Source organism: Equus asinus, chromosome 1, assembly GCF_041296235.1.
Source record: "Equus asinus isolate D_3611 breed Donkey chromosome 1, EquAss-T2T_v2, whole genome shotgun sequence".
In the NCBI taxonomy this organism is placed as follows: Eukaryota; Metazoa; Chordata; class Mammalia; order Perissodactyla; family Equidae; genus Equus; species Equus asinus.
In genome coordinates, this window is record NC_091790.1 from 37235314 (window position 1) to 37261627 (window position 26314).

A 26314-nucleotide genomic window follows, 5' to 3' on the forward strand; every position below is an offset into this window, starting at 1 on the left:
CTACATAGACCACAGTACTGGGAGACTATTTGCTCCTCCAAGAACAAGCAGAGCTAGTCTGAGTCAAAGCCAATTACTCTAGACACAGAGGCAAGCCATTTCTACCCAACAGCTTCAATCCCAAACTGTAGCATTAGTTTTGCCCACTTTAGTTTCTCCTAAATCAGTTCACTCTCCATGTGAGCACCCATCAGACCATAAACTTGAAAGTTCACAGTCAAGGTCTAAAAGAATTAAGAATCCAAAGGTCTCTATGACTCTCTCCCAATCCAAATCAGTTTAGCGTCCCAAGGAGATGAAACAGATCTCAGCTGGAGAGCCAATTCAAGGCCCCTGGCATGTCAGTCTGAAGGCCAACTCTGATGTTTTAGTGAGAGTTCACTAGAAATCCTTCTATCAGGGTCAGAAGTTGCTTTTGCAAGACAGGCATGTAACCACTCCACAAGTCACTTATCTAGCTAATCAAAGAACAAGAAAGTTCAAGGCAGGTATAGACTAATTCTACTATTCACTTTGGGACCACTAAAGTTACACAGCTGCTTATTTTGTCTTCAAAGAAGGAATTAGTCATCAGTAGCCCCGGGTATAACCGGATTACTAAACTCTGATTTTTAGGAGGGACACTTCTGTATGTTAAATTAACTCTTAAGATAGGAAGGTGGCCTTAAATATTTTGTAACCTCTGTGCCAGGGCACTGTGCTAAGGTCTGGCTATGCAAACTAATGGGTTCCACATCAAATCAAGGACCTTATAACTCGGATAGCATGCTTTGAAACCAAAGAGTACTCTGGAAACTGCTGCCTCCATTTCCTTACGAATCAAGCCAGTCTTTTTGAAGTCTTCGAAATCCCAGACATGTAAAATAAAGAAATCACTAAATCCAGTCCTGAAAGGACTAAACTGTACTTCCAAAGCTACAAATAAAATTCTAGCAAAATGGCAAGAACACAAAAGTCAACTTTAAAATGTTAAGAATGACCATCAGAGATTCTAAGTCCATGTTTCAGGACCTCTAAATTTAACAGAAGGGCCAACTCTGGAATCCACTCCAACAGCACCTCAGAGACCAAAACTTAACAGGAGAATAAACGGTTCTTAAGTAACAAACGTGATTTGCAGACTGACTTTTTTCGGAACAAAGCTTCACAAACTAAAACCCAATTACTGACATAGCATCAAATTCCACCCTAACAGAAACGTCTTACATCACACTCAACTAGTCCGTGAGGAAGCACGTCTACCTCGACACCCAACACAAACAGGCATTTCGACTTCAATCTGACTTTTCAAGGACCACTGGTGACAGCAAGACACCAGTGATTTACAAGGATCGCCCTGGTTCTCAAGTCCACTGCAGTCCAAGTCTTCAGATCAAAACTCAGGCTAATACGGGGAGTCAAGGGGCAAGGGGAGAGGCCCAGGGATGTCAAGCCGGAGAAGCCTGCAGAAGGATCCGAGCGGTCGTTCTCCATCCCTTCCCCGAGCATCTCCGGGATGGTCCTACCTAAACCCTGTATGTACACATGGGGCTGGTGACTCAGGCCTCCAGCCCCAGTAGGTGGAGAGAAGTTTCCTCGCCTCGGCTGCACATGCTTTGCAGAAGTTTGGCTGGAGCGGAGCGCGGAGCTGGGTGGGAGCGGCAGGGCAGTGCTGCAGGCGGCGGCGGCGGCGGCGGCAGAGCAGCAGGAGGCGGAGGCGGGCGGGGGGAGGGGAGGCGGCTGGGGGGGCGGAGGGGGCTCTTGCCGCCACTGCTCTCTCGCCGCCTCTCCCCCCCGGCGGGAGCCGCTCTCAGCCTCTTTGCACTAGTCGCTCCGCTCTCTCGGTCATGTGACCTTAACGTAACCGGACAGGAAAAGCCCCGCCGCCGCCGCCGCCGCCGCGCCGGAGACACCGACCGCGGCGGCAGCAGCAGCAGCAGCAGCAGCGAGCGCAGAGGCGGCGGCGGCGGGGAGAGCGCGGCCAGGGCTGCCCAGCGGGGCCTCCTCCACACCCCCGCCGCAGCAGCAGCAGCACCGGCGACAGGTAAGCGCGCGCCGCCTCCGCCTCCCGGGGCCGCTGCCCACGTGCCGCCCCCGGCCCAGGCTCCGGGGAGGCGGAGGGGGGCGGGAGCCGCCGGGGCTCGCCAACCGTGCCGGCAGCGACGGTGGCAACAAAGAGGACGAATGACCCCGGCCCCGGGCTCGGGGGGAAGGCAGGCGGAGGGCCCGGAGCACACGGGCCTGGTTCTGGGAAGCGAGGGCTCGGGCGCCCCGCGGGGGCGGCGGCGGCGGCGCCTGGCGCCGGGGCTCTGGCCGCCTGACAAAACCATCCCCCGGAGCCAGGCGGCGGCGAGTCGGCGGCGGCTCCATCCGGGGCTTTGCGGGAGGGGGAGGGGACGGAAGCCGAGAGGGCGGGCGGCGGATCGGAGGAGGGAGGGAGGGAGGAAGGGGAGGGGGGCGATTCGCGTTCCGTTCCCCGTCGCCGGTCCCTCCCTGCCCGCCGCCACCGCGAAGCGCGTCCCGAGCGGCGGCGGCCGGTGAGCGTCCCGCGCTGGAGCCCCGAGAGGCGGGCCCGTCAGGTGCGTACTCCTCCCGACGCCTCGCCGCCGCCTCCGGCTGCTGCCGCCGCTGCTTCTTCGGCGGCAAGGCCGCGCGAGCTGCGGAAGTGGGTTTGGGGGAGGGGAGCGGAGAGGGAGGGGGAGGGGAGGGATCCGGTCCGACCGGAGCAGGCCCGGCCTCTCTGGCGCTTCTCCCAGCTGCAGCGGCTCCTACAGCTGCTGCCGCTACTGCTGTGGCTCCGCCTCCTCGCTCGCGGGCGGGGGCGCGCACGCGCGCTTCCGGCCTCCTCGGGTCTCGCGCTGTCTCCGGCTCTCGCGCGCGCTCTTCCCCTCTCCCTGTCTGGTCACCCCCCGCCCCCGGCGCCGGGGCTGTTGCGCCGGCCGGGGCGTTGCGCACGGCGTAGGCGTCGGCATTGTGTTAAACTCCGCGGGACTTGGGGCGAGCGCGCGCGCGCACGCGGGGCTGAGGGAGGCGGAGAGCGTGCGGCGCGGCCGGAGTGCGTCGCCCCACCCCTCCTCTCAACCCCTCGGGGCCGGGGGCGGGGCCGGGGTGCGCGGCTCCCGGGCCCGCCGGGCCCCTGCCGGTGTGGCCGACCCCGCCCCCGGCCGAGCCCCCGCCCCCTGGGGCGGGGCGGAGCGGGGCGGGGCGGCCGTTGGGCCGCTCTCCCCTGGGCGGGGGCAATGCGGGCGTCGGTGGGCGCCGCCCGGTCGCCGCTGCGGCCCCGGGCGCGAGTGTGGGCGCGCTGAGCCGGCGGCCTCGAGCTTCCGCTCGGCGGGTGATCTGCGCCCCGATAAGGCCGAGGCCGGCCCGGAGCTGCGCTGCGGTTTCTGGCTGCGCCGCCTCGGGGCGTGGGACCCGCGTCACAGCCGCGCTCCCGGCCTCACACCCCGGCGGGGCTCGGCGGAGGGGCGGTGGGGCGCGGGGGCCGCTCCAGGGACCCGAGCCGTGCTCGGTGTAACGAAGCCCCCAAGCCTTTAATTTTTAATCAAGGCTGCCGAGAAAGTGATGATACAGAAGATGCTCAGGAAGCACGGGTTTTGTCTCTTGTAGCTGGTAGTGAATTGCAGAGGGCAGTAAAGAGGAAAGTAGGGTAGCAGAGCAGGCGAGGCAGTGCTTGGACCGTGCAAATACTGTTAGTTGCTGCCACGCCGTTTACTGCAGGGGCTTCCAGCTGCTGCCTTAGGGGAATCAGCCAGGCTCTTTGCTCCCCACCTGTCTGCAGTGTTCCTTTGCTCTTCATCATAGAGTAAGCCCACATGGGGTACGAGCCTCGGTTGTGTTGCTTTCCATAGGTTTTTTTTAGTAAAAGCACAAAGAAAGTCGCAATTACGGGCTCACAGAACTCCATGTGCTCTGGGTTTCCTTAAACGGACTGCCCTGTCCTTTCTAGCATGGACTGTCTAGGTGGACCTTGTTGGAGCACCGGAGCAGGGTGTACATACCGCGAGCACTTTGCTCAGAGAGGCCTGAAATTTTCATAGAAAATCAGAATTAAGACATTTCAAATCATTTCTCTGATTTATCACAAGCCAAAATTAATTGTTAAATTTTCTTTTGCATCCTAAGTAACCTTAGTCTCTATCCAGGGTGTTTTCACACTGTTACAGGTAATTTTTAAGTAGAAAGTTTATAAGCAATACTACGTTCCTTTAAACTGGGTGTTTTTCACCGTAATTTGTGGTTTATTTTCTAGCCAAGGAACTTATCGGTTACCGAAACCATCGTAAGATCTCAAAGTACAAGAAGTAATATACCAGTGGTATTAAGTGCCACCAAAAGTAACAGTGGAGGGGTCCATTAAAAAGTGGCAGATAAACCACCCCTAAAGCTTTGTTGTATAGTCCAGCTACTTACTTGTCAGTTTTAAAGCTTCTCTTCGAAGAGGGTGTAAATAGGTGGTATTCCACAAGCTCTTCCACCCAGATACTCCAGCAGCAGAGCATAAGCGCTAAACATTTAAGTCATAGAATAAAAGCTGCCAAGGTGACAGTTTCTTTTCTATCTTAAAGATTAATGTGAACTTTGCACTGTCCTCCAAAATCTGTACTTTTGTAATATAAAAATTATATAAAATTTTCTTTAACCCAACCCTCTAAGAAGATGCACCTTGTAAACCCTGCATATCCCAAAAAGGGCCTGTGATTTCTCCAGCTTGAGAATGGCTGAAATGGAGGTAGGGAGTGATGGAGATTTCTGAGGCATTGGCCTGGGATCAGCTTCTTGAGATCAGCTTCGGTCATCTCTTAACTGTCTCTTGGTGCTTTGTCCCTAGACCCGCTCACCTTTCCCGGAAGTAACTCTGGGCAAGTAGTGTGGCGCCAGGCTGTCACAGTAAATGAAGAACTGCTGATCAGCTGGAGGCTTCACCATCAATTGCAAAAGGGCATGTGTCATTTTTCCTACTTCCTTATGGTTGTCTGATCACCAAGGCGTGACCTCGAAAGCCTAAAAGGGAATTGAGACTTTTTATTTTCCTGAAGAAGGAAAAAATGTAAACATTCTAAGCATTAGATCGAGAACATTTTTTAAACCTTGTTTATGCTCAAGTAGGTTATAATTTTTATTAGCAAATTAAATTTTAATTAGAATATTACTTTATGTTGATAGTAAATAAGATTCAGTGTTTTACAGTGCTGATAGGGTGTTACATGATGGAGTCAGTAGCTACAGAACAATTAGCATAAGTTGACAGTCCAAAACATTTAGGACCTTTTTTTTTGGTGAGAAAGATATTTGCCCTGAGTAACATCCATTGCCAATCTTCCTCTTTTTTTGCTTGAGGAAGATTAGCCCTGAGCTAACATCTGAGGCCGTCTTCCTCCATTTTTTGTATGTAGGATGCCTCCACATCATGGCTGATGAGTGGAGTAGGTCTGCGCCCCAGGATACGAACCCACAAACCCAGGCTGCCAAAGCGCAGTGCCCGGAACTTTAACCACTCAACCACGGGGCTGGCCCCTAGGACCATTTCTTTTTATGGTACAAAGGCCAAGTTAGAGTCTGGTATTTATGCTCAAACACAAAATCCGCAGTTCACATGCTTGTGGTATGCATCATGTGACTTTCTCATTTAAAGAAAGCTCAGTGTGCAAAGATAGGAGTTTGTAAAGCACTTTTATGTATCTGGGTAAGTACGTACAAAACAACTTTTCTACTTTACAAGAGGTTTTAGTGTACACTTCCTTTAGACAGTGTGCACCCCTAAGTTCTGCACCAAGCCAAGGTGAGCATCAGAATCATCTTGAGATGGTTTCAAAGTGTGCGTGTGTTCTCCCATGCTACGCCTAGTCACTTAGATTGTCCAAGACCCCAAACTGACTCTGAACAGGGGTTGTCTAAGTGTGGTCTCCGGTCCCTTGCGAATCCCCAGGACCCTTTCAGGGTTCCACAAGGTCAAAACTATTTTCATCATGACACTAAGACGTTATTGGCCTTTTTCATTGTTGACAACATGTGTTGACATTGGAAAGATCTGCATAACTCACTGAGCTGATATTTTCCAAATGGCCACTGGATGATGTTAAAATTATGCACGAATAAAAGATCCATGCAAAGTGCAAGAGAGAGCAATGAATTTTACTGTAATAGAGTAGGGAAATTTCGTTCATTGAGATACTTTTATATCACACAAGTAACCTTTGAGAAACTACCATTTGTCAAGTTTTGGTGTAGTATCAAAGAAGAATATGCACACTTACCTGAAAAGGCTATTAAAATACTTCTTTTTCCACCTAAATATGTAGGTGAGGCTGGATTTTCTTCAATCCTCAACCAAAACAGATTTCACAACAGAGTAAATGGAGAAGCAGAGTAAATGCAGAATCCAGATGTTTTTATTAAAGAGATTTGTATGGGGCCCGCCCTGTGTCCGAGTGATTAAATTCACTTGCTCTGCTTTGGCGGCCCAGGGTTTCACCAGTTCGGATCCTGGGCGCGGACATGGCAGCGCTCATCAAGCCATGCTGAAGCAGCATCCCACATGCCACAACTAGAAGGACCCACAACTAAAAATATACAACTATGTACCGGGAGGCTTTGGGGAGGAAAAGGAAAAATAAAATCTTTAAAAAATAATAATAAAATAAAATAAAAAGAGATTTGTAAAAATATAAAAAGATACCACTTCACTATTTCTTTGTTATTTTGGAAAATATAATTAGTTTTTCATAAAATGTTATTTATGTTGACATGCAATGGGCTTATTATTGCTATTTTTAATTAAATTAATATGTTTTAAAATTTTTCTCAGTTTTAATTTCTCTTATGGTAAATATCAATAGTTATATTCCATATAAACAAAAGTTCTTTCTTGTCCTCAGTAATTTTAAAGAGTGTCCTGATACCAGAAAGTTTGAGAACCCCTACCTTAAAATATTGAAATAAATTACTCAGTTAAGACTCTGAGTTAAAACTCATTTGCAGCTCCTCTCTGACATACACTATAGGTGATTATATTTTCTTCAGCTTGAGTTTGTTAATCATCATACAACATACAAAACAGGAAGGCAATATCTACTTTGGTGGGTTATTAGAAGCAAATTAGGTTAGGTTTTAAATTTTGCTGTTTGGCCATATGTAGCTTTCCTTAAAATTGGTTGTAGCATAATGCCTTTAGAATTATCACTTTAATATCCACTCTTTATTAGCCATAAGTCTCTGACCTGCTTCTCCTTGGCACATAAACTGTCCCTGAACTGCCTCCTTCTCACCTCAACTTATACTCAGAAATTAAAAACTAATTTTAACATTAACTTCAGCAAAATATAATGGAAAAGACAAATCTTTTACAAAGGCAATGCTTTCCAGAGTCAAAACAAGTGTTACGGTTTGCTCATGTCCCTCCTTTTTCTAATTACTATGGAAGAGGACTGACTAAAGAAATGCTAAGAAAATTATCCTAATTGTCACCACAACCAAATAAGGTACATTTCCTAGCTTTGAAATACTTGAAAAATATGCTAAAATTCAAATGACCGGCCTCATTCAAGTTTACTTTATGGGTCTTCAAATATTAATTATTAATAATACTCGTTGAAAAAGCCATTTTTTCAATAGTAAGTGGTCTAAACTGCTTGAAAGAATCAATCTTCCTCGCGGGTGGTGCTATCTCTGTTACTGGTATGTCCCGTGCATTCCAGCGTTCATTTATGCTTCTCTTAAATGAAATCACGGGCTTCCGAAGAAGACCCTTTTAGTGCCTTGAAGTGGGTAGTCTAAGTGGTATTTAGTATCTTAGAAGAGCTATTATCTTTAAAAAATGAATCATCAATTCCCAAAAGCTGTTTCGTCTCCTGTTCTTATACTGAAAGTGAAAGAGGAACTTAGGTTGTCAAAATAAGTTATGATTATATTCATCCCATTTGGCTGCCCGTCCAAAAGGTGAGTAACTTAAGGATGAGCCCACATGTGCTATGTGGTGGAAGCTGGAGGCACTCGACGTCTGGGTGGGATCCCGTTATCAGTGTGGGAAACGGGTGAAGATCAAAGCCAGAGCATTAAATCATATACATGATCATTTATATTTGGCTTTGAAACTGTTTTTTACAGTTTATCAACATGATACGTCTTAAAGTCTTGGAATTTACTTAAGAAAAAAATCACTTTATACACATATACATACATAAAGAAGACGTTCTATGAAAACCTGCATTTAAGAATTGCCTCCCCGCCCCGACTCTACTTTTCTTCAGATCTTCTCTGCTCACTATTCTGATTTAGGAAAGGTAAATTTTTTTTTAAGTTCCGTTTACAGTGTTAAGTGGTTGGGGGGGCTTTATTTGGGTCTTCAGTTTCGTGTCAGATTGTTGGCCCCCTGTGACTAGGATGAATAAGAACTTTTAGGAATGATCTGTAGAGCAAGGTAGTGGAAAGAGCATGAAATTTACACCCAGAAGACGAGTGGTCAGTTGACTCCTGTTTGCAGTTTTAACCTCTGTGAACTATCACGTAGTGATTGAAGGCTGTGACTTCTGGAGTCAGACACACCTGGCTTCTCCAAAGATTCTCCGACAGAAATCATGGTCCAGACTTCGGAGCTCCAGACCAACAGAACCAGCCTGTCCTCTACATCTCTGCTTGGCTGTCTCAGAGTATCTCAGTCCAGCATGTTGAACCTAACCTCATGGTCTTACCCACAAAACTGGGGGTTTTGCCTGTGTTCCCTCTCCTGGCGGAGCCCCACAATCTATCCGGTTACACAAGTTAGAAGTCTGGGAGTCATCGTGGACACCTTCCTCTCCCATCCTCCTCCATCTCAGCCACCAACTAGTTGGGTTGACTTTTTGTCTTCTAACTATCTTTCTAATCCTGCCCTTCTCCTTCCATCTTCATCACTACCACCCCTCCCCCCGCCCCATCTGTCCTCTCTCTTCTAGACTACTGGAAGATCTCCCTTCTCAACCACATCTGTCAGGTCTCCCTTCACCTACCTCTTTACCACCCCCCCCCCCCAGTTTGGTTAGTTCTGCAGTTGCAGGCATCTGATCACACAGATCAGATCAGAATGATCTATATATTGTAGATCACATCACCCTGTCTAAAACCCCCTTCAGTGGCTTCCCACTGCTTTTAAAATGCAGACCAAAGTCCTTAAGAAGACCTGCGTCGCCAGCCTCATCTTGACTCATTCTTCTCTGACTCTTTGCCCATCAGCCACACTGACCTTTCAGTTCCTTAGTTGCATCTTGTTCCCTCCTAACTTAGGGCCTTTGCAAATGCTGGTCCCTCTGCCTGGAATCCATCTTTGCCCAGTTAACTCTTCTCATCCTTCAAACATCTGCTTAACTGGCGTTTCCTCACAGAAGCCTTCCCTGACTCCCAATCCCCAAAGGAGCCCCCAGTTTTGTGACGTGAGATTTCCTTGTATTTTTCTTTGATAGCTTTTATCAGAGGTGACTGTTATAAATTTGTGTACTTATTTGATTGCACCCTGGAACTCTGTGTTCTGCATGCCGTTGCGTCCGCTGTGCCCGGCACCTTAGAAAACTATCCAAATATTTGACCACTTCCGGATCCGCTTCTTAAGAGCTAGCCCTACCTGTGGGCAAGTTACTTAATTCCTCCAAGTCTAAATCTCTTCTTCTGGAAAGAGGATAACTGATCTTTGGCGCATCATAAGTGGTCATTTGTTATTAATGCTGTGGTTGTTAATTACTAGAATTAATAATGACTTGAAAGACAACAATATACCATGGTATTATCAAGGATTAAATGTTATGTGTGAAGGGTCATTGTAAACTATAAAGCACTATTCATAACTTAATCATTAGCATGAAGAAACACGAAATGGCGTTTTAAAATTCTAAAATCTAGTATGCAGTAAATCAATGAGATTTTTTTAGGTTAATCTAGGATAGATAGAAATTGAACTTTTACCCCAAATCAGCCAGCTAGTGAGAGGCCACACCATGACTGGAACTCAACGCTCTTCTCCCCTCCAAACATACAGTTATTAATTTATTTAACAAGTAGTGAACACCAGACAATATTCCAGACACATGGGATAAAGTAGTAAATGATAAATGAGACTGAGTGCTGGCTTTCCGGAAGCATCAGGCAGGCGTGTAAACTGGCATGTTCACAGATCCTCAGGAGGCAAGAAGAGCCTCCTAGTCTTGAGGGTCAGGGGAATTTTGCAGAAAACAGGTAGCGCTGGAGGAGGTGGGGCATGCGGTAAGTGGTATGTGCCTCTGAACGTGGCGTGTGCAAAGGTCCAGTGCACAGGTTCCAAGGCTCTGTTCAGACAGGCCCCCTCTCCTGATTGTGTAAGTGGAAGTTGAGTTGCTAAGCTGCCCAGCATTGGGTGGAGGCCTCTGAACAGTGAGTGTTGGAGACTGTCAGGAGCCCAAGAGTGGCCTGGGCCTTCAGGACCTCCGGGAGAAAGAAAACTCCTCTTCTTTAGCTTTTCTCAGTTTTTCTAGAATTTCCAACATGAGTGAAATAACATTGTTATGTCTCCATTATCATCGACATACTCAGATGAAACTGGATTTTTGATAACGCTTGAACTTCAGAACAAGTGGGACACTTGATGATCTCTTCGTAAAGATCACCAGATGGACAGTCTTGTATCAAGAAAAGAATTAGGCACAACTTAATGTCATAAAGTAAAATTTTATGTTGTAATGTTTTGGCAGTAGAAAAAAATGATTTTTCCATATATTGAACATGGTGCCAACTGTCCTTCCTTTAGAAAGATATTCTGACATTATGTCCATTCTGCCTATTGATATTTAACAGTCCCCCATTCCTACTGGGAACATGAATACTTTATGTCTTTTCTTGCAAAGTAAAGAGGGAACCACACTCGGGTGGACCCCCAGTCTCAAGGTCGTTTGGTTTGTGTTCAGTAGGCCTGTGAAACCCGCAAGTCTGGAAACCATTAGTGTAGCTCAGCACTAGAGCATGTAGCGCAGAGTCAGCTGGGGTTAGGGCATGCGGGACCGGCCAAGCTATGCTGAGGAATTTGGTTTTCATCCTAAAGGCAGTCGGGAATCACAGGAGGATTTAAGCAGGATAGCAACATCAGATGTGCCCTTTGGAAAGATCGCTGTGGATGGATTGGAGAGGCTAGAGCTGGAAACAGGGAGATGCGTGGAATGGCAGGGCTAAGGCATGGCGCTTGGATAAAGAGTTCACATTGGTGGGATGTGGTGACCGACGGCTGTGGGGAGCGAGAGAGGTGGAGGCCAGAAAGGGGAACTGAGATTCCTGGCTTGATCAAGGGCTGGGTGATGACGCCATGAGCTGGGGATACAGAAGGAACAAGTTTGTGGCTGTGGCTTTTATTGTCCTTTGGGGGAAATGGGGGTGAGGGGAGGGGGAAAATGTGAGTTGTTTTGCCCAGATTGAATTTAGAGTTCCTGTGGGACAGCCAAGTGGAAGTGGATCAAATCACCGAAGAGAGTCTGCAGAACGAGAAGTGGGCTGTGGACCAAAGGCAGAGGAGCATCAGCAAAAGAAGAGTCTTTGATGGAGATTAAAATAGAATAGCCAGAGGTGAGATGAAAACCAGAGCACAGTGGCCTGGAAGCCAGGACAGAATATTTATGGAGCAGGAGGAAGCGGGTGAAATGCCGCAGAGAGGTCGAGTGAGCTGCTAGTCCATAGAGCTGGAGAACTGAGGTCCTCTGGGGAGCTGAAGTCCTCTGTGACCTTGTTGAGCCATCTCAGCGTTGGCGGGGAGGGGGGCAGGAGGGATGCGGTTGACAAGCAGACATCCATTTCCACAAAGGGGGAGTAGCCCCGAGCAGAGCCAGCGCATGAAGATGCTCCGTCCTCAGCCTGCGCAGCATTCTTGTGCAAGCAAAGCCTCATGGAAAAGACTATGAAGGGGGCCCTGATGAGGAAAGAAGATTTGGAAAAGGGCAGTAGTGTCAGCTGAGCTGGGGTGGGATAGGAGCCGCTGGTGATACACTTCTGGTAGAATCCAGGCCAGTCCCCGCCCTCCTCCCTTCTCCCTCCTTCTTCCTCATTCCTCCTCCTTCTCTCCTCCTTCCTCCCTTCTCCCTCCTACTTCACACTCGATTTTCTCAGGCTCATTCACATTGGTGAGAATCTAGGGGGGTTGATTTTATTTTTCTTCCTGAGAAAGGTTTTTTGGTGCCTAAAATAAGATTTGTAAAAATTGATCTGTGCGGAAGTTTTTTCTTCTATGTGAATTTTGAACATATGATTCGTTCTCTTCTTTTTTCCTCCGTTTATTTGGTTTTTACACTTCTCTGAGACTCCTGCACACGTGTTCTTCCCTCTATATTTGAAAGACATGTTCAGTTTGTTTCCTATTCTAGATGTTCCTAAATTGAGATCCTAAAAATAACTAGTAGACACCCTTAAAAAATAAATGATTCGCAGTTTTATCATGGCTTCATCCTTATGGTCTTAATAAAATACTTATATTAGTCTGTTTATGGAACAAGAAGGAGCCATACATTTTGCTGTATCAAAGGAAGTGATATGTATCGGTTAATGTTATAATGAGAAAACCTCAAAATCTTCCTATAAAATATTGATAAATTTGGTGACATTAAAACATAAAATTATATATGTTAAAAAGCCTCTATAAAACAAAGTCAAAAGAAAGTGCAAAAAATATTAGCAACATGTGTGACCAAGGGCTTATTTTCTCATATACAAAGGGTTTTAAAGATGGATAAGGAAAAGACAGCCCCATAGAAAAATGGGCAAAGCACATGCAGAGATACAACAGGAAATATAAATGATCAATAAACATAAAAATGTACTCAGTTCATCATTAAATCCATAGAAGGTAAAATGATATTGGCAAAGATTCTTTAAAAAATAGCAATACCCAAAAAAAAAAAAATCAAAAAAAAAAAAAATAGCAATACCCATTGTTGGCTGGAGTCTGGGGAGACCGGTGTGGGTGGGTGGGGTGGACAACTGTCACCATAATATTTGAATCTCTTACAACAAGTATATATCCTTTAAAGCAGCAATAAAAATAGTATTTCTTAGGGGCCGGCCCCGTGGCTGAGTGGTTAAGTTCACGTGCTCCCCTTCAGTGGCCCAGGGTTTCACTGGCTCAGATCCTGGGCACAGACATGGCACTGCTCATCAGGCCATGTTGAGGCAGTGTCCCACATGCCACAACTAGAAGGACCCACAGCTAAAGTATACAACTACGTACTGGGAGAGTTTGGGGAGAAAAAGCAGAAAAAAAAAAGAAAGAAGATTGGCAAACAGTTGTCAGCTCTGGTGCCAATCTTTAAAAAAAAATAATAATAATGTTTCTTATTAATTTGAAACAAACAAACATGCCTACACGTAGTACGTTCTGACAAATCAAATGAACCCCAGTTTAAATCCCACTTGCGTTATGGATTCCATAATCTTGGGCGACCCACCTAACCTTTCTACGCCTGTTTCCTCATTTGTAAAATATGGGTGGCGAGAGCTCAAAGAGCTCAAGTTAGTGTGAAATTAAGTGAATAACGTGTAGAAATGAATGGTTAATAGTAAACACTCCGTAAGTAATAGCCACTCTTGTCCTTGTCACCAAGGGATAAATAGTAATGTGTGACTGTACTTGAAGCTCCATCTGCGAAAGTGACACCGGAAGCTGCCTAAACGTGTAGGTAATTGTGATCAGAGTCAGTGCGTGATAAAGCAGCTCATCACAGTCTGCTTTTAGAGGATATTATTATACCTTTTTGTAGAGGAAGGCAGGTTAGAAAGATGGAAAATGAATGTTCTGGCACTTTCCAGAGAACAGCCTTGAAGACAAGCTTCTAAGCGTAGATCATGGTGGAGATCAGGTTAGAGATGTTTCCTTGTAATCTGGGTTACTTTGCAGCCTGGCAGCGTCTCTGGCTTTCATCCTGAACCCCATGCTTCTTCTCTGCCGCCCCTGCCCCATCTTAGTACTTTCACCTTCTCTGACAGACACACAAAACGTTGGATAACTAAGTTCTGAGCCATACCATTGATGCCCGTGCTTAAATGAATCCTCAGTCTAGGTCTTTGTACCTCCATCACTGCAAGCCCTGCTCCTCTCATCTTTGGATGTGGCTCTTGGGGAAAACACGAAACTTGACATCCTGGCTTCTTGCTCTGTGACCTGATCATTCACTTAAAGTCGGATTCTCTTTCGTTCTGGGAATCATTTGGGAGCTGGCTTGTTAATTTCTGAATCTGCCCCGACCATCCCCAGAACAGGAAGGAGAGTGGGGAGTTCAGCACCAGCTGAGTAAGAATTGCTGTGTGTCCGTTTTGTTTTTCTTTTTTTGTTTTTAAGCTTATTGGTAATGCATTCTTCACAGTAGCTTCCCTAATTCTGAAGATAAGCATCATAGTTATCCATTGTAAAAAATCTGGCTAATTAATTAATATGGTGGACTTTTTTTTAATTAGCTTTTTCTTTTGACATAGCTGTAGATTCACATGCAGTTGCAAGAAATCAATCATTTGAGAGATCCCATATACCCTTTACCCATTTCCCTCTGCTGGAAACGTCTTGCAAAACTGTAGCACAATATCACAACCAAGATATTGACATTGAGACAGTTGAGCTAGAGAGCATTGCTGTCCACAAGGATCCCTCATGTTGCCCGCCTTTAGGCAAACCCATTTCCCACCTGCTCCCCTCACCCCATCTCCACTACTCATATGTTCTCCAATTCTGTAATTTTCAAGCATGTTATATAAATGGAATCATGCAGTAGGTAACCTCTTGGGGTTGGTTTTTTTCACTCAGCGTAATTCACCCACCTTGTTGCATGTATCAATAGTTCATTTCTTCTTATGTGACTGAGTAGTTTTTTGTTCTATGGGTGTACCACACTGTGTTTAATCTATTTACCATTGAAGAACATCTGGGTTGTTTCTATTTTTGGGGTATGAGGGATAAAGCTGCTGTGAATAGCCATGTACAGGTTTTGGGGTTTTTTTTTAAAGATTTTATTTTTTCCTTTTTCTCCCCAAAGCCCCCCGGTACATAGTTGTGTATTTTTAGTTGTGGGTCCTTCTAGTTGTGGCCTGTGGGATGCCGCCTCAGTGTGGCTTGATGAGCAGTGCCGTGTCCGTGCCCAGGATCTGAACCAGCAAAACCCTGGGCCGCCGAAACAGAGGGCGCGAACTTAACCACTCAGCCATGGGGCCGGCCCCACCATGTCCAGGTTTTTGTGTGAACATAAGTTTTCATTTCTCTGGGATAAATATCCTTGAGTGCAATTGCTGGGTTGTATGGTAGTTACATATTTAGTTTTTTGTTAAGAAACTGCTAACTGTTTTCCAGAGTGGGTACACCATTTTACATTCCCACCAGCAATGTATGAGCAAGCCAGTTTCTTGGCATCCTTGGCGGCATTTGTTGTTGTCATTATTTTTTATTTTGGCCATCCTGATAGGTCTGTAGTGAAATCTCATTGTGGTTTTAATTTGCTTTTCCTAATTGCTAATGACGTTGAGTATCTTTTCATGTGTTTATTTGCCATCTGTATGTCCTCTTTGGTACAGTGTCCTTTCAAGTCAATTGCCCATTTTCTAACTCAATTGTTTTTTTACTGTTGAGTTTTGAGAATTCTTTATATATTCTAGATGCTAGTCCTTTGTCAAAGGACTAGTTTGCAAAGCTTTTCGAATATTTTCTCATAGTCTTTGGTTTGCCTTTTCATCCTATTAACAGGATCTTTCACAGAAGTTTCTAATTTCAATAAAATCCAGTTTATCAATTTCTCTTTTTACGGATTGTACCTTTGATGTCAAGTATAAAAACTCTGTATCTATCCCTAGATCCCTAAGATTTTTTCCCATTTTTTCCCCCAAAATTTATAGTTTGGTGTTTTATATTTGAGTCTGTGATGCATTTTGAGTGAACTTTTAGATAAAGTATATGACTTAGATCAAGGTTCTTTTTTTTTTTTTGGCCTATGGAAGTCCAGTTGATCCAGCACCATTTGTTGAAAACATTATTCTTCTTCCACTGAATTGCTTCTGTGCTTTTGTCAGCAAATTGTGCGTATTTATGTGGGTCTACTCCTAGTATTCTGTTCCATTGATCTGTGTGTTTATCCTTCCACCAGTACCGCACAGTCTTGAATACCGTAGCTATATAATATATCCTGAAATCAGATAGACTGATTCCTCCCACTTTATTACTCTTTTTGAAAATTGTTTTAGCTGGTTCTTTACCTTTACACGTGCATTTTTAAATATTCTTGTCTGTCTAGGAAAGAAATCTTGCTGGGATTTTGGTAAGAATTGTGTCACTTTGGGAAAAAATGGGTATTTTTACTCTGTTGAGTCTTCCAAACCATAAGTATGGTATGTCTCTCCACTTATTTAGATCTTCTTTAATTTCTTTCATCAGCATTTTGTAGTTTTCAACATACAATTCCTATACGTGTTTTGTTTCATTTACACCTATGTGTTTCATTTTGGGGGGATTGCAAGTGATACTGTATTTCTAATTTCAGTGTCCATGTGTTCACTGTTAGTATATAGAATTACAATCGATTTTTAGATGTTTATCTTGTATCCCATGGTGTTGCCAAACTCATTTATTAGTTCTAGGAGTTTTTGTAGATTCCCTGGGATTTTCTACATAATAATCATGTCATCTGCAAATGGGGACAGTTTTATTCCTTCCTTTCCTGTCTGCTTGCCTTTTATTTCCTTTCTTGCTCTATTGCACTGGTTAGGACTTCCAGTGCTGTGTTGACTAGAGAAAGTGGCCATTCTTGCCTCGTTCCCAATCTTAGGGAGAAAGCATCTCTCTTTCTAACCGTGAAGTACACTGTTCAGTATAATGTTGATCGATGTGTAGTGGGCTTTTACAAATGCAGTGTGACTCTGGGAAAGGAGCAGGCTGCTGATTTCATGCCCCAGCCCCTCTAAGAGGCACGTCCCCTCCTAGAGAGAGTCAGGCCCAGTGACGAGCTTGGGTGAAGTGTGAGGAATGAAGATCTTAGAATTTGGAGTCTGAACATTCAGATTTAAATGTTGACTTCCCCACCCTCTACTGATGGCCTTGTTGAATTACTCACACCTCTCAAAGCCCATTTCCTCCCCACAAAAGGAGAAGGGCTCCCATCCCACTCCCTCACTCTGAGTGTGAGCGCCCAGGACGGGAATGAATGTGTCCTTATTATCTCCTGTCCCGGCAGCCCTGTTCTCGCAGTGGGAGCTGGAAAACTGCCCCAAACTTAGGAGATCTTGACCCCACCAGGCCGCAGCCCCACCTTGATTTATTTATCTCTGCAGAAGATTTGACACTTCTGATGGGTCATTAGAATTGGCATTTGGAATCTTAAACTAAAAGACTAAATGGTCCAGGAATATTTGCTGTCTCAAGGGCAGACTACCCGAGTTCATTTCCTGGCGCCTCCGCTTACCATCTGTGCAAACTTGGACAAATCACAGAATCCCTGAATTCACCCTAAATACATCATTCTATAACAGGAGTAAGGACCGAACTACCCAGAGGGCTGATGTGAAGACCACGCAAATTAATTCCTGTAACGTTTTGAGCAGTGCCTGACGCATTACTGTGATCGTTACTATTGGTGACTATAAACGACACATACTAACTTGTGAATCACCTTTCTTAAAAAAAAAATTGTTTGCTTTGCAGATTTTTAAAAACATGGATTTGGCCAACCATGGACTTATTCTCCTGCAGCAGTTAAACGCTCAGCGCGAGTTCGGTTTCCTGTGTGACTGCACGGTTGCCATCGGCGATGTGTACTTCAAGGCACACAAATCAGTTCTTGCTTCATTCTCCAATTACTTTAAGATGTTGTTTGTCCATCAGACCAGGTAACTAACGTGGTTGCTAATTTCTAATGACTGTGGACTCTGACTTCCGGGGCCCTCTTTCCCCCTAAACCTGCTCTTTGCCCTCAGCAAGACCACGGGTCTCGCTGCCCCTCCCCAGGCTCCTGTGCTCCCAAGTCCCTCGTGACTTCACTTGCCTCCTTCCCCATCTTGGTTACTCAGGCTTTCAGGAGCACTTGAGAATCATGGACCTTCGAGCCCTGAGCAGCCCCTCCACCTCCAAACACCCTCGCTGGTGTCACCTGTAGTCGGGGTCAGCAGGGTCTGGTCCATTACCAGCCAGCTGCAGGACCTCCTTAATGCCTTCCTCTCTCTCCTCCAGCCCCAGCCCAGGTATCCCCTGACGGTCAGTGTTTATCCTTGTCTCCAACTCAGTGAGAAGCTTGATGGCATGAATTCCCCCAATTTCCTTCTTTTCTCTCTTAAAACATATCAATCTCAGTCTCTGCACTCAGTTTTTTCATCCCATCTCTCCTATCTTGCAGAAGAGGGCCTCTCCATGTCTAAGGAGCACCATCTCCCTCCCGCCTCATGCTTCCAGATGCTACCCTTCATTTTTATCCTGTGCTTTTCATTTTATATTTTTACACACCCCACCCCCAGTCTCTGAAAGATCAGCGCTTTCTTCCACTGCTGTCTACTTGAGTTATGGGGCTGCTTCTCCTGTATTTCACCACGAAAGTTCTTGAAAACCGTCTGTGATCTAAGGGTGATCTGTGGCCTTGCTTGTACTTCCTTATCCCACACGCTTCCTATCCATTGGCGCTGCGGTTTCTACCCCATCACTCGACTGAAATCTGAAGTCATTTCTCAAAGGTCACCCCTTCAGCAAAACCACGGCTCTCCTCTCAGCTCTCTCGTCCTTGTCCTGTGCAGCATTTGCTCCTATTTTCTTCCCTGTTGAGGGTCGTCATCTGCATTTTGATAACTCTGTCCCTTGGCCCTCGTCCCTCTCAGCAGGAGCCTCTGTGAGTTGGGGTGAGTTTTGGGCTTGGGCTGTCCTGCTTCTTTCTGTGAGCGTTCCCGTTGGGAGCACATTTGTTTCCTGGATCTTGCCCCTGGCCCTAATCTTTCTCTCTCTCCACAACTCCATTTCCCAAGGCCCCAGGCTGCCTGCTAGATATTTGGAATTGAATATCCTCCTCTTATCTCACTTAGCATGTCTACAACTGGGTGAAGTCTTCCCTGTAGCCCCTCCTGACTTCGCCACATTTTTATCTTCAAGTAACTCATGCTTAAAATCTCTCTAAAATCAGATCTTATCTGTCCCCAAGTCGGGTTTTCTTCAAAATACCTTTCATTAGTCTTTCCTTCTCCTTCTCACTTCTATGTTCTAATCATTTTCCACATTACTGTCAGCTTAATATTCCTAAGCGTTGCTTTGATTTCAGTGTGCCTTTGATCAGAAACCTACCAGGTCGTCTTACTCGTTTGATTGGAAACCTAGAGGATACCCATTGCGTATCTAAACAACGCACAGATTCCTTGTTCTGTCTTTCGAGGCCCTGCTCGGAGCCTGACCTCCTTCCAGCCTCGTCTCCGACGGAACCCCTCTGGGAGGCCCCCCTCTCCCGAACCACAGTTTGCTGGTGTTCTGCCCACTGCCTAAGTCCCAGGTCACTTGTCACCTCTTCCCTGACCCCTCCCCTAATCAGGCGAACCAGAGTGGTCCACAGCGACCTCTTCCTCTCTCATGTTTCATAGCACTTTATTTATGCCATTTTGTAAGATCTGCACATTTTCCCTTTCTTATTGTTATTTGTGTACTTACCTCCCCTCCTCATTCATAAGTTTCTCGAGGGCAGAGACTGGGTTTTACTAATTTTTTTGAACACCGCAGTGTATAATTCAGGTATTTGTAGATAATAGCCACTGGATACATGTCTGGAGGAGCAGGCTGGGCAAATGCTAAGATTAATGGCAAGCAGAGGTGGCTTTATCTTGTGACACCAAAGATGCTCCCTCCTGCTTCATTGTCAGAGACTTCATGGCTAATGGGTGCTTCAAAGTCTCAACACAGTGAATTAAATTGTCTTAAAAAGTAGGAAGATTTTAATTTTGAGGAATAAAAGAATACAGTGTAATGAGTTTTAATTAAATGCAAGAAACTTAAGTATAAGGCAGTAAGCCCAAGTTTAAGCAGTAGTGTGTTATTGCACAGAGGTGGCACATGCCATTTGGGCTGCCACCCGGTGGCCTTGCCCGCCTCGTTGAGAGAAGCCAGACAGGAGGAGAAGGGCAGGAACATGCTCTGAAACCAGCACCCCCCAAGGCACTGTGCACTGCCACCTGGCTGCTCAGGAGAGCACTGAGAATAGGTGTTTCCGCAGCTTAGCGAGTTGTATGTCTGTAGTTACCACTAGAGGTCTCTGTCCTATGTTCGCTCCTCGAAGGGGTAAGTTTTAAATCCAGTAGCCTGCAGACTTGGAGCTCTCAAAAATACAAACTGAAGAATAGGCCTTGCTAAGGACAACCTTTGACGATGTCTAACATTATTTAAAAATCCTTATTTTCAAATTTCTTTAAGCCCATCTTTTGAGATCCTAGTAAAAGGAAAATTGAAAATTAAATGACTGGGAAAGTTGATGTGAAGGGCTTGTGGCTGTGCTAAACTATATTTTCCCTACATAAAAGTGTTATGTCACACAGACATCTGCAGGTCACACCACTTAGGTGTAATTACATCGTAGAGAGCTGTGTGCTTCCCAGAGGACTTGAAAGTGACCAAAGTCTGGCCCCCAGCGAGCTGAGTGATTAAGAAAGGAAGTCAGGCTGCCTGGGAGGGAAAGCAAAGGATGGAGACGGCTGGCATGTGCCATAAGGAACTTTCTTAAATAATTTTTTTAAGTGTCTGTGTGTGTATATGTGTATACATGTACTTCTGCTTTAAGAAAAAAACCTAAACAAATCAAGATAGATTGGTGTCTGGCAACCTCCCTGGGCCCTGGGCGCTGGCAGTAAAGCCCCGGGGACTCCGCATTCCTCCCCCTGGTGGTTTCTCCCCATCTCTGTGGGGGGGGCGGGGGGACCTTGGAGTCCTTCCCTCAAGGCCTCGCTGGGCCTCCCCAGCTCCACCCTTCTTTTCCGTCAGAGACTACACAGAGCTCTTTAAAATTTGAGAGGTTAAATGTTGAGTGTCCATCCTTCACAGGTGGTAGACAATGGACAACCTATACAGTAACAAAAGAGGGGAAATTATGAAACTTACAACAGAGGTTTTTATGGAAGGGGACCCGGTGTCGTGGTAGTTACCTCTCCTGGATACTGAAAAACACAGCCCCATGTGGGATTTCTGCCTGTCCCTTTTCTTTTCTGGGGGCTGAGGGGCTCACTAACTATCCCCTCCTTCTGCCTGAAGGAACATTCCATCCGGGCAGAAGAAAAGGTGCCCTAGAGTCTCTTGGGGGTATTTGCATCTCTAAAGGCTGTCGTTTCCCAGTTTACTAGGCCTCTGCCTGGCCCTGGAAAGATCCCTCTAGCTGTCTTCCCTTTGGAGGGGATTGTTTACATTATTCTTCTTCTCCACACATCATCCCTGAAGTTTTGTGCTGAGTATTGAACTTCCTTAGAGCATCTAAATATGGGCTAGTGTACACCTAATATTGTGGGCACTCACCTCATGCTTAAAGGGAAGACCGCCTGTATTTGCATTCCTATTTAAAGGAAGATAAATAATTTAAAAGACTATAAAAAAAACTCCAAATAAAGATATGAATGATCTGTGTGTCTTTTTTAAAAATAGTCACATAAATTCTTCCCTTTATACTATCAAAGGAGTGCTAGTTTCTATGCTTGATCTTTATTCTTTGCTTCCATACTTTGTAGTTAAACATTTTGCATGATTATTTCTTTGTAGTCATCTTGAAATGTACACACATTGACACATTGATAGCAATTCAGTACTTATTCAAGTCTGTCCTGTCACAAATTGCTGCTAAAGTCACTTTTTCTTTTTTTTAAGAGAATAAAATATTAAATTTAGAAGAGCAGGGCACACTGCTCCTATTTTAGCATATTGGAAAATATTTGTTAATAAGATAAACAGCAAACGGAGCCAAAAAGAGTTATAGTAGTGAGAAGTAGTATAACAAAAAGTGATTATAAATTCTAAAGGCATTCAAGGAAGGTGACTTTGAAGTTGAAAATGCATTGTCTATAGAATACATTCACTCAGTAGATGATGGCACACACCTCGCAATAGGCACATACATATCTCACTGATTTCTCATGATGCGTTGGAATCCCTGTCATTGCCGATGTTCTAGGAAGAGTGCTCAGTGACCTCTTGATTATTGCTGCTTGATCAGGATGGTGTTTCTAGAATGATGCCAACACTAGAGTCTAAAAGTTAGAAAATCAGCAACACCCCAGCTGCTTTAGGTGCCTCGGATAAGTCACTTGACTTTTCGGGACCTCAGTTTCCATATCTGTCTAATGGGAATAATCAGATCTGCCTTAACTACTACACAGGATTGTTTTAATGCTCTAAAGAATCTTGACTTTGGAATTAGACCCAGATTTAAATCCCACTTCCACCAATTACTAACCCTGTGAAGTTGAGCAAAGTTTTAATGCCCTTGAGCCTCAATCCCTTATCTGTAAAATGAGAATGAATGGCAGTTAAATGAGATAATGCCTGCAAAGCTCCGCTGCGGTGGTGATGACGATGGCGATGATGTCGATGATGATGATGATGATGACAACGATGCTGCTCACATTTGATGAGGAGGGGAGCTGTCCAGAGCCGCCTTTTAATGCAGTCTAGCAACACTGGGAAGGTGATCTGACGCCGTCAGAGCTGCACTGCAGCTAGCCTCCCCTTTAGGGCACCTCCACCTTCACGGTGGAGCCAGATCAGAGCACCGAGCGAATTAGGTTTTATTTTTCTCTCATTTCCATTGTCTTGCTCTTAGGCACCTGTTCTTACTAGTCCAGCTCCCTCATGTCATTTACAAGTGAGGAAACTCTCTAATCAGGTAGATTGCCTTACCTTAAAAGATCTGCTCAGCTCTGCCGCCATTGGGTCAGTACAGAATCCTAGACTTTTAGCTAAAGATCTGCCAGGGCGGTGATTCCTAACCATTCCTAGGTCACAGGCCACTCTCAGACTGATGGAAAAGCAATGGATCCTCTCTGTGAAACACAGAATTTTTTGTAGAGAACTCTTGAAGTTCTCTATAAATGATACAATGTTACATAGATTAGTAGGAGAAAAACTGCTTCAAGAGTCTATGAGTAAAGATATCACATTTGTTTGACATGAACTTTTCCTTCTTAGTCCTTTAAACACATTTATTATATTTCTCCCTGTTTTTAATATAATTAAATTTAAACTTATATAGGTTCCAGTTATCTGTCTTGAGTATTCCATTCCATTTCATGAAACTTACAGTAAGAAATGGGGAATGTTCGTGTTTCATTTGCCTTTAAAAGCGCTGTTTTTTTCTTCAGGCTTATGTTATTGAAGACGTAGATTGACACTTAACAGACGTTTTCCTTGTTTCTTTCAGTGAGTGTGTCCGTTTGAAACCAACTGACATACAGCCTGACATCTTCAGCTATCTCTTACATTTGATGTACACTGGAAAGATGGCACCCCAGCTGATTGATCCTGTTCGATTAGAACAGGGGATCAAGTTTCTACACGCTTACCCTCTGATCCAGGAAGCTAGCCTGGCCAGCCAAGGAGCCTTTTCTCATCCTGACCAAGTTTTCCCGCTGGCTTCTTCCTTGTATGGCATTCAGATTGCAGACCATCAGTTGAGACAAGCCACCAAGATTGCCTCCGCACCTGAAAAACTTGCCCGAGAACCACGGCCGCAGGCGTCGAGGATGAGCCAGGAGCCGGTCCCTGAGGCCTCCCAGCTCTCTCAGCTGACTTCAAATCTGACCCAGGTGAATCGGACACACATGACCCCCTCGGATCCCCTGCAGACCTCACTGTCTCCGGAACTCGTTTCCACTCCCGTTCCTCCCCCTCCTCCTGGGGAGGAGACCAACCTGGAAGCTTCTTCCTCTGATGAACAGCCTGCATCCCTCACCATAGCCCACGTCAAGCCCAGCATCATGAAGAGGAACGGCAGCTTTCCAAAGTACTACGCCTGCCACCTGTGTGGGCGGCGCTTTACCCTCCGGAGCAGCTTGCGGGAACACCTCCAGATCCACACGGGGGTGCCTTTTACATCAAGCCAAGCGGGAGAGAGCCGTGTGCCCCTGTCTCTTTGTAGCAATGCAGCTGACCTGGGAAAAGACGCCATGGAAGTGCCTGAAGCTGGGATGATAAGTGACAGTGAGCTGCAGCACATCTCAGACTCTCCAGTCATCGACGGACAGCAGCACTCGGAGACGCCGCCACCCTCTGACATCGCGGACATTGACAACCTGGAGCAGGCGGACCAAGAGAGGGAGGTAAAGAGGCGGAAGTACGAGTGCACGATATGCGGACGCAAGTTCATCCAGAAAAGCCACTGGCGGGAGCACATGTACATCCACACGGGGAAGCCTTTCAAGTGCAGCACTTGTGACAAGAGCTTTTGCAGGGCCAACCAGGCTGCCCGGCACGTGTGCCTCAACCAGAGCATCGACACGTACACCATGGTGGACAAACAGACTCTGGAACTCTGCACCTTTGAGGAGGGCAGCCAGATGGACAACATGTTGGTCCAAACCAACAAACCCTACAAATGCAACTTGTGTGACAAAACGTTCTCCACCCCCAATGAGGTTGTTAAACATTCATGCCAAAACCAGAACTCGGACGTTTTTGCCCTAGACGAAGGGCGTTCCATTCTCCTGGGCGGTGGGGACTCGGAAGTAACGGAAACTGACCACCCAGTGTTAGCTTCCATCAAAAAGGAACAGGAAACAGTGTTGTTAGACTGAATGTTACTTGCCTTTTTAAAAACTGTCATTTTTACAAAGACTATCTTCCTTCCCTTCCCCCAATTCAGAACTATAGTTCTCCATGGCATGATGCGAACAGGACCCCGGGCCCTCTCTCCTCGCCGCCTTCCGCCGTCCCCAGCCCCTCCTCCCTAAAGGTTTTGTGCATTATCAACCTGGAACATATTTACTTTAATTCAGGGGATATTGGAAAGATAATGGTCAGTAGTACTTATAAACTCAAATAGATTTTGAGAAGCTTAGATTATTTCAAAGCATACTTGGAACTAATGAAGGGTATATAACAAAACAACTAGAATGCAATTTGGTGAGCTAAAATTATGAGTGTCCCTGGGTAATAAGTCTTCCTTCTCAGAAAAACGATGTTCGAAAATACAGCATGCTTCTTAGACATACCGCTGGGCTCTGAACTATGCAAAATCTAGAAGGTGTGGGAAAACTTTAAACCCAAGAAAACGTTCTTAGGATTCATCCTCCAGGCGTCTTATTTCAGAATGCATCCTTTGAGATTATGTCCAGTCAAGAAAAATCATTAGTTAAGAAATCTACTTGAACAAAACACAAAAGAGAAAAAGTAATAATGTGATGGCAATCTTAATTTTTGGATAAAACATGACAAGCTGTGAGTTTGTGTGATTGTAAGAGAAAATGTGTGGGTACTCGGTGTAAACAGGTGAACTAATGCACATGCCTTATCCAGTTGCTGGCTTCTTTCAAAGTTGAACAACGACAAAGTACTGTATTTTAGTTTTTGACAAATTTGTTGGTTGTTTTAAACATCAGATTTGAAGGTACTATTCTATACGTTGTCTTTCTGATTAGAAAAGGACAGCCCATTCTCACAGTTGCCAATGGTAAACTTGTTTTAGCACCAACCATCTGCTCTTTATTCGGAGTTCATACTGCAGGAAGAAGGGTACCAGGATGTGTATCTTACAGGGGAGGTTGTGAGCAGAAGATGTAGTAACTTTAATGTCTTTAAAAGTTCATGCTAATAGTTTACTGGCAACGTTCATTGAAACATCAAAAATGGCAAACAGAAATCAGGACAAAAGAACTAACTGCTCTTGGGGAAAAAACTTGATTTTGATGTTTGGTCTCCAAATTTTTTTTTTTTTTTTAACACCTGGAATTTTTTCCATTGGCCTGAAAGCAGTAAAATTTGTCCATTAATCTTCGCTTGGGCCAATAACAGAGTGGTCTCACAGGACAAAACAGGAGCCAGAAATAAGGACCGAAGGGGAAGGGGAAACAGGTCATAGCTGTGCTGTGCGTCTATGTTAAAAACTGAATATCCCGTCATCCTATTTCATGTATAGTTGAGTTCTCAGATTTGTAAGTTTTTATACATACTTTCATTGAATAAACATTTAATTAAATGGGAATATGATTTTGTCTGTGTATTACTTGGTCTACCCAAAAAGATGCAGGAAGGGGAAGTAGAAAGCATCACCAAGGCGTCACTTTCTCACTGGATCTCCTCTTTCTGTCTGCAGAACTTTGGGCAATTCCCCTGGGTGGCATTTTCCACCTTTTCAAAATGAAGACCTTGAAAACTGCATTAGGGCATAAGATGGTG

General features: G+C 45.3%; 1 protein-coding gene across 3 annotated transcripts; it reads left to right on the plus strand.

Annotated features, from left to right (window-relative positions):
- The first annotated feature begins 1887 nt into the window (after positions 1 to 1887).
- On the plus strand, positions 1888 to 26120 carry ZBTB2 (zinc finger and BTB domain containing 2). 3 transcript variants are annotated; one of them, XM_044761254.2, is made up of 4 exons: positions 1890 to 2023; positions 8086 to 8261; positions 17630 to 17814; positions 23343 to 26120. In XM_044761254.2, exons 3-4 carry the CDS (start codon positions 17642 to 17644, stop codon positions 24712 to 24714), a joined length of 1545 nt encoding a protein of 514 aa, XP_044617189.1. In that variant the 5' UTR covers positions 1890 to 2023; positions 8086 to 8261; positions 17630 to 17641; the 3' UTR covers positions 24715 to 26120. The 3 variants fall into 3 exon arrangements, with proteins under 3 accessions (XP_044617187.2, XP_044617189.1, XP_044617188.2); XM_044761252.2 differs by lacking the exon at positions 8086 to 8261 and having other exon boundaries at positions 1888 to 2023; XM_044761253.2 differs by lacking the exons at positions 1890 to 2023; positions 8086 to 8261 and adding an exon at positions 2429 to 2558.
- The last annotated feature ends 194 nt before the right edge of the window (positions 26121 to 26314 follow it).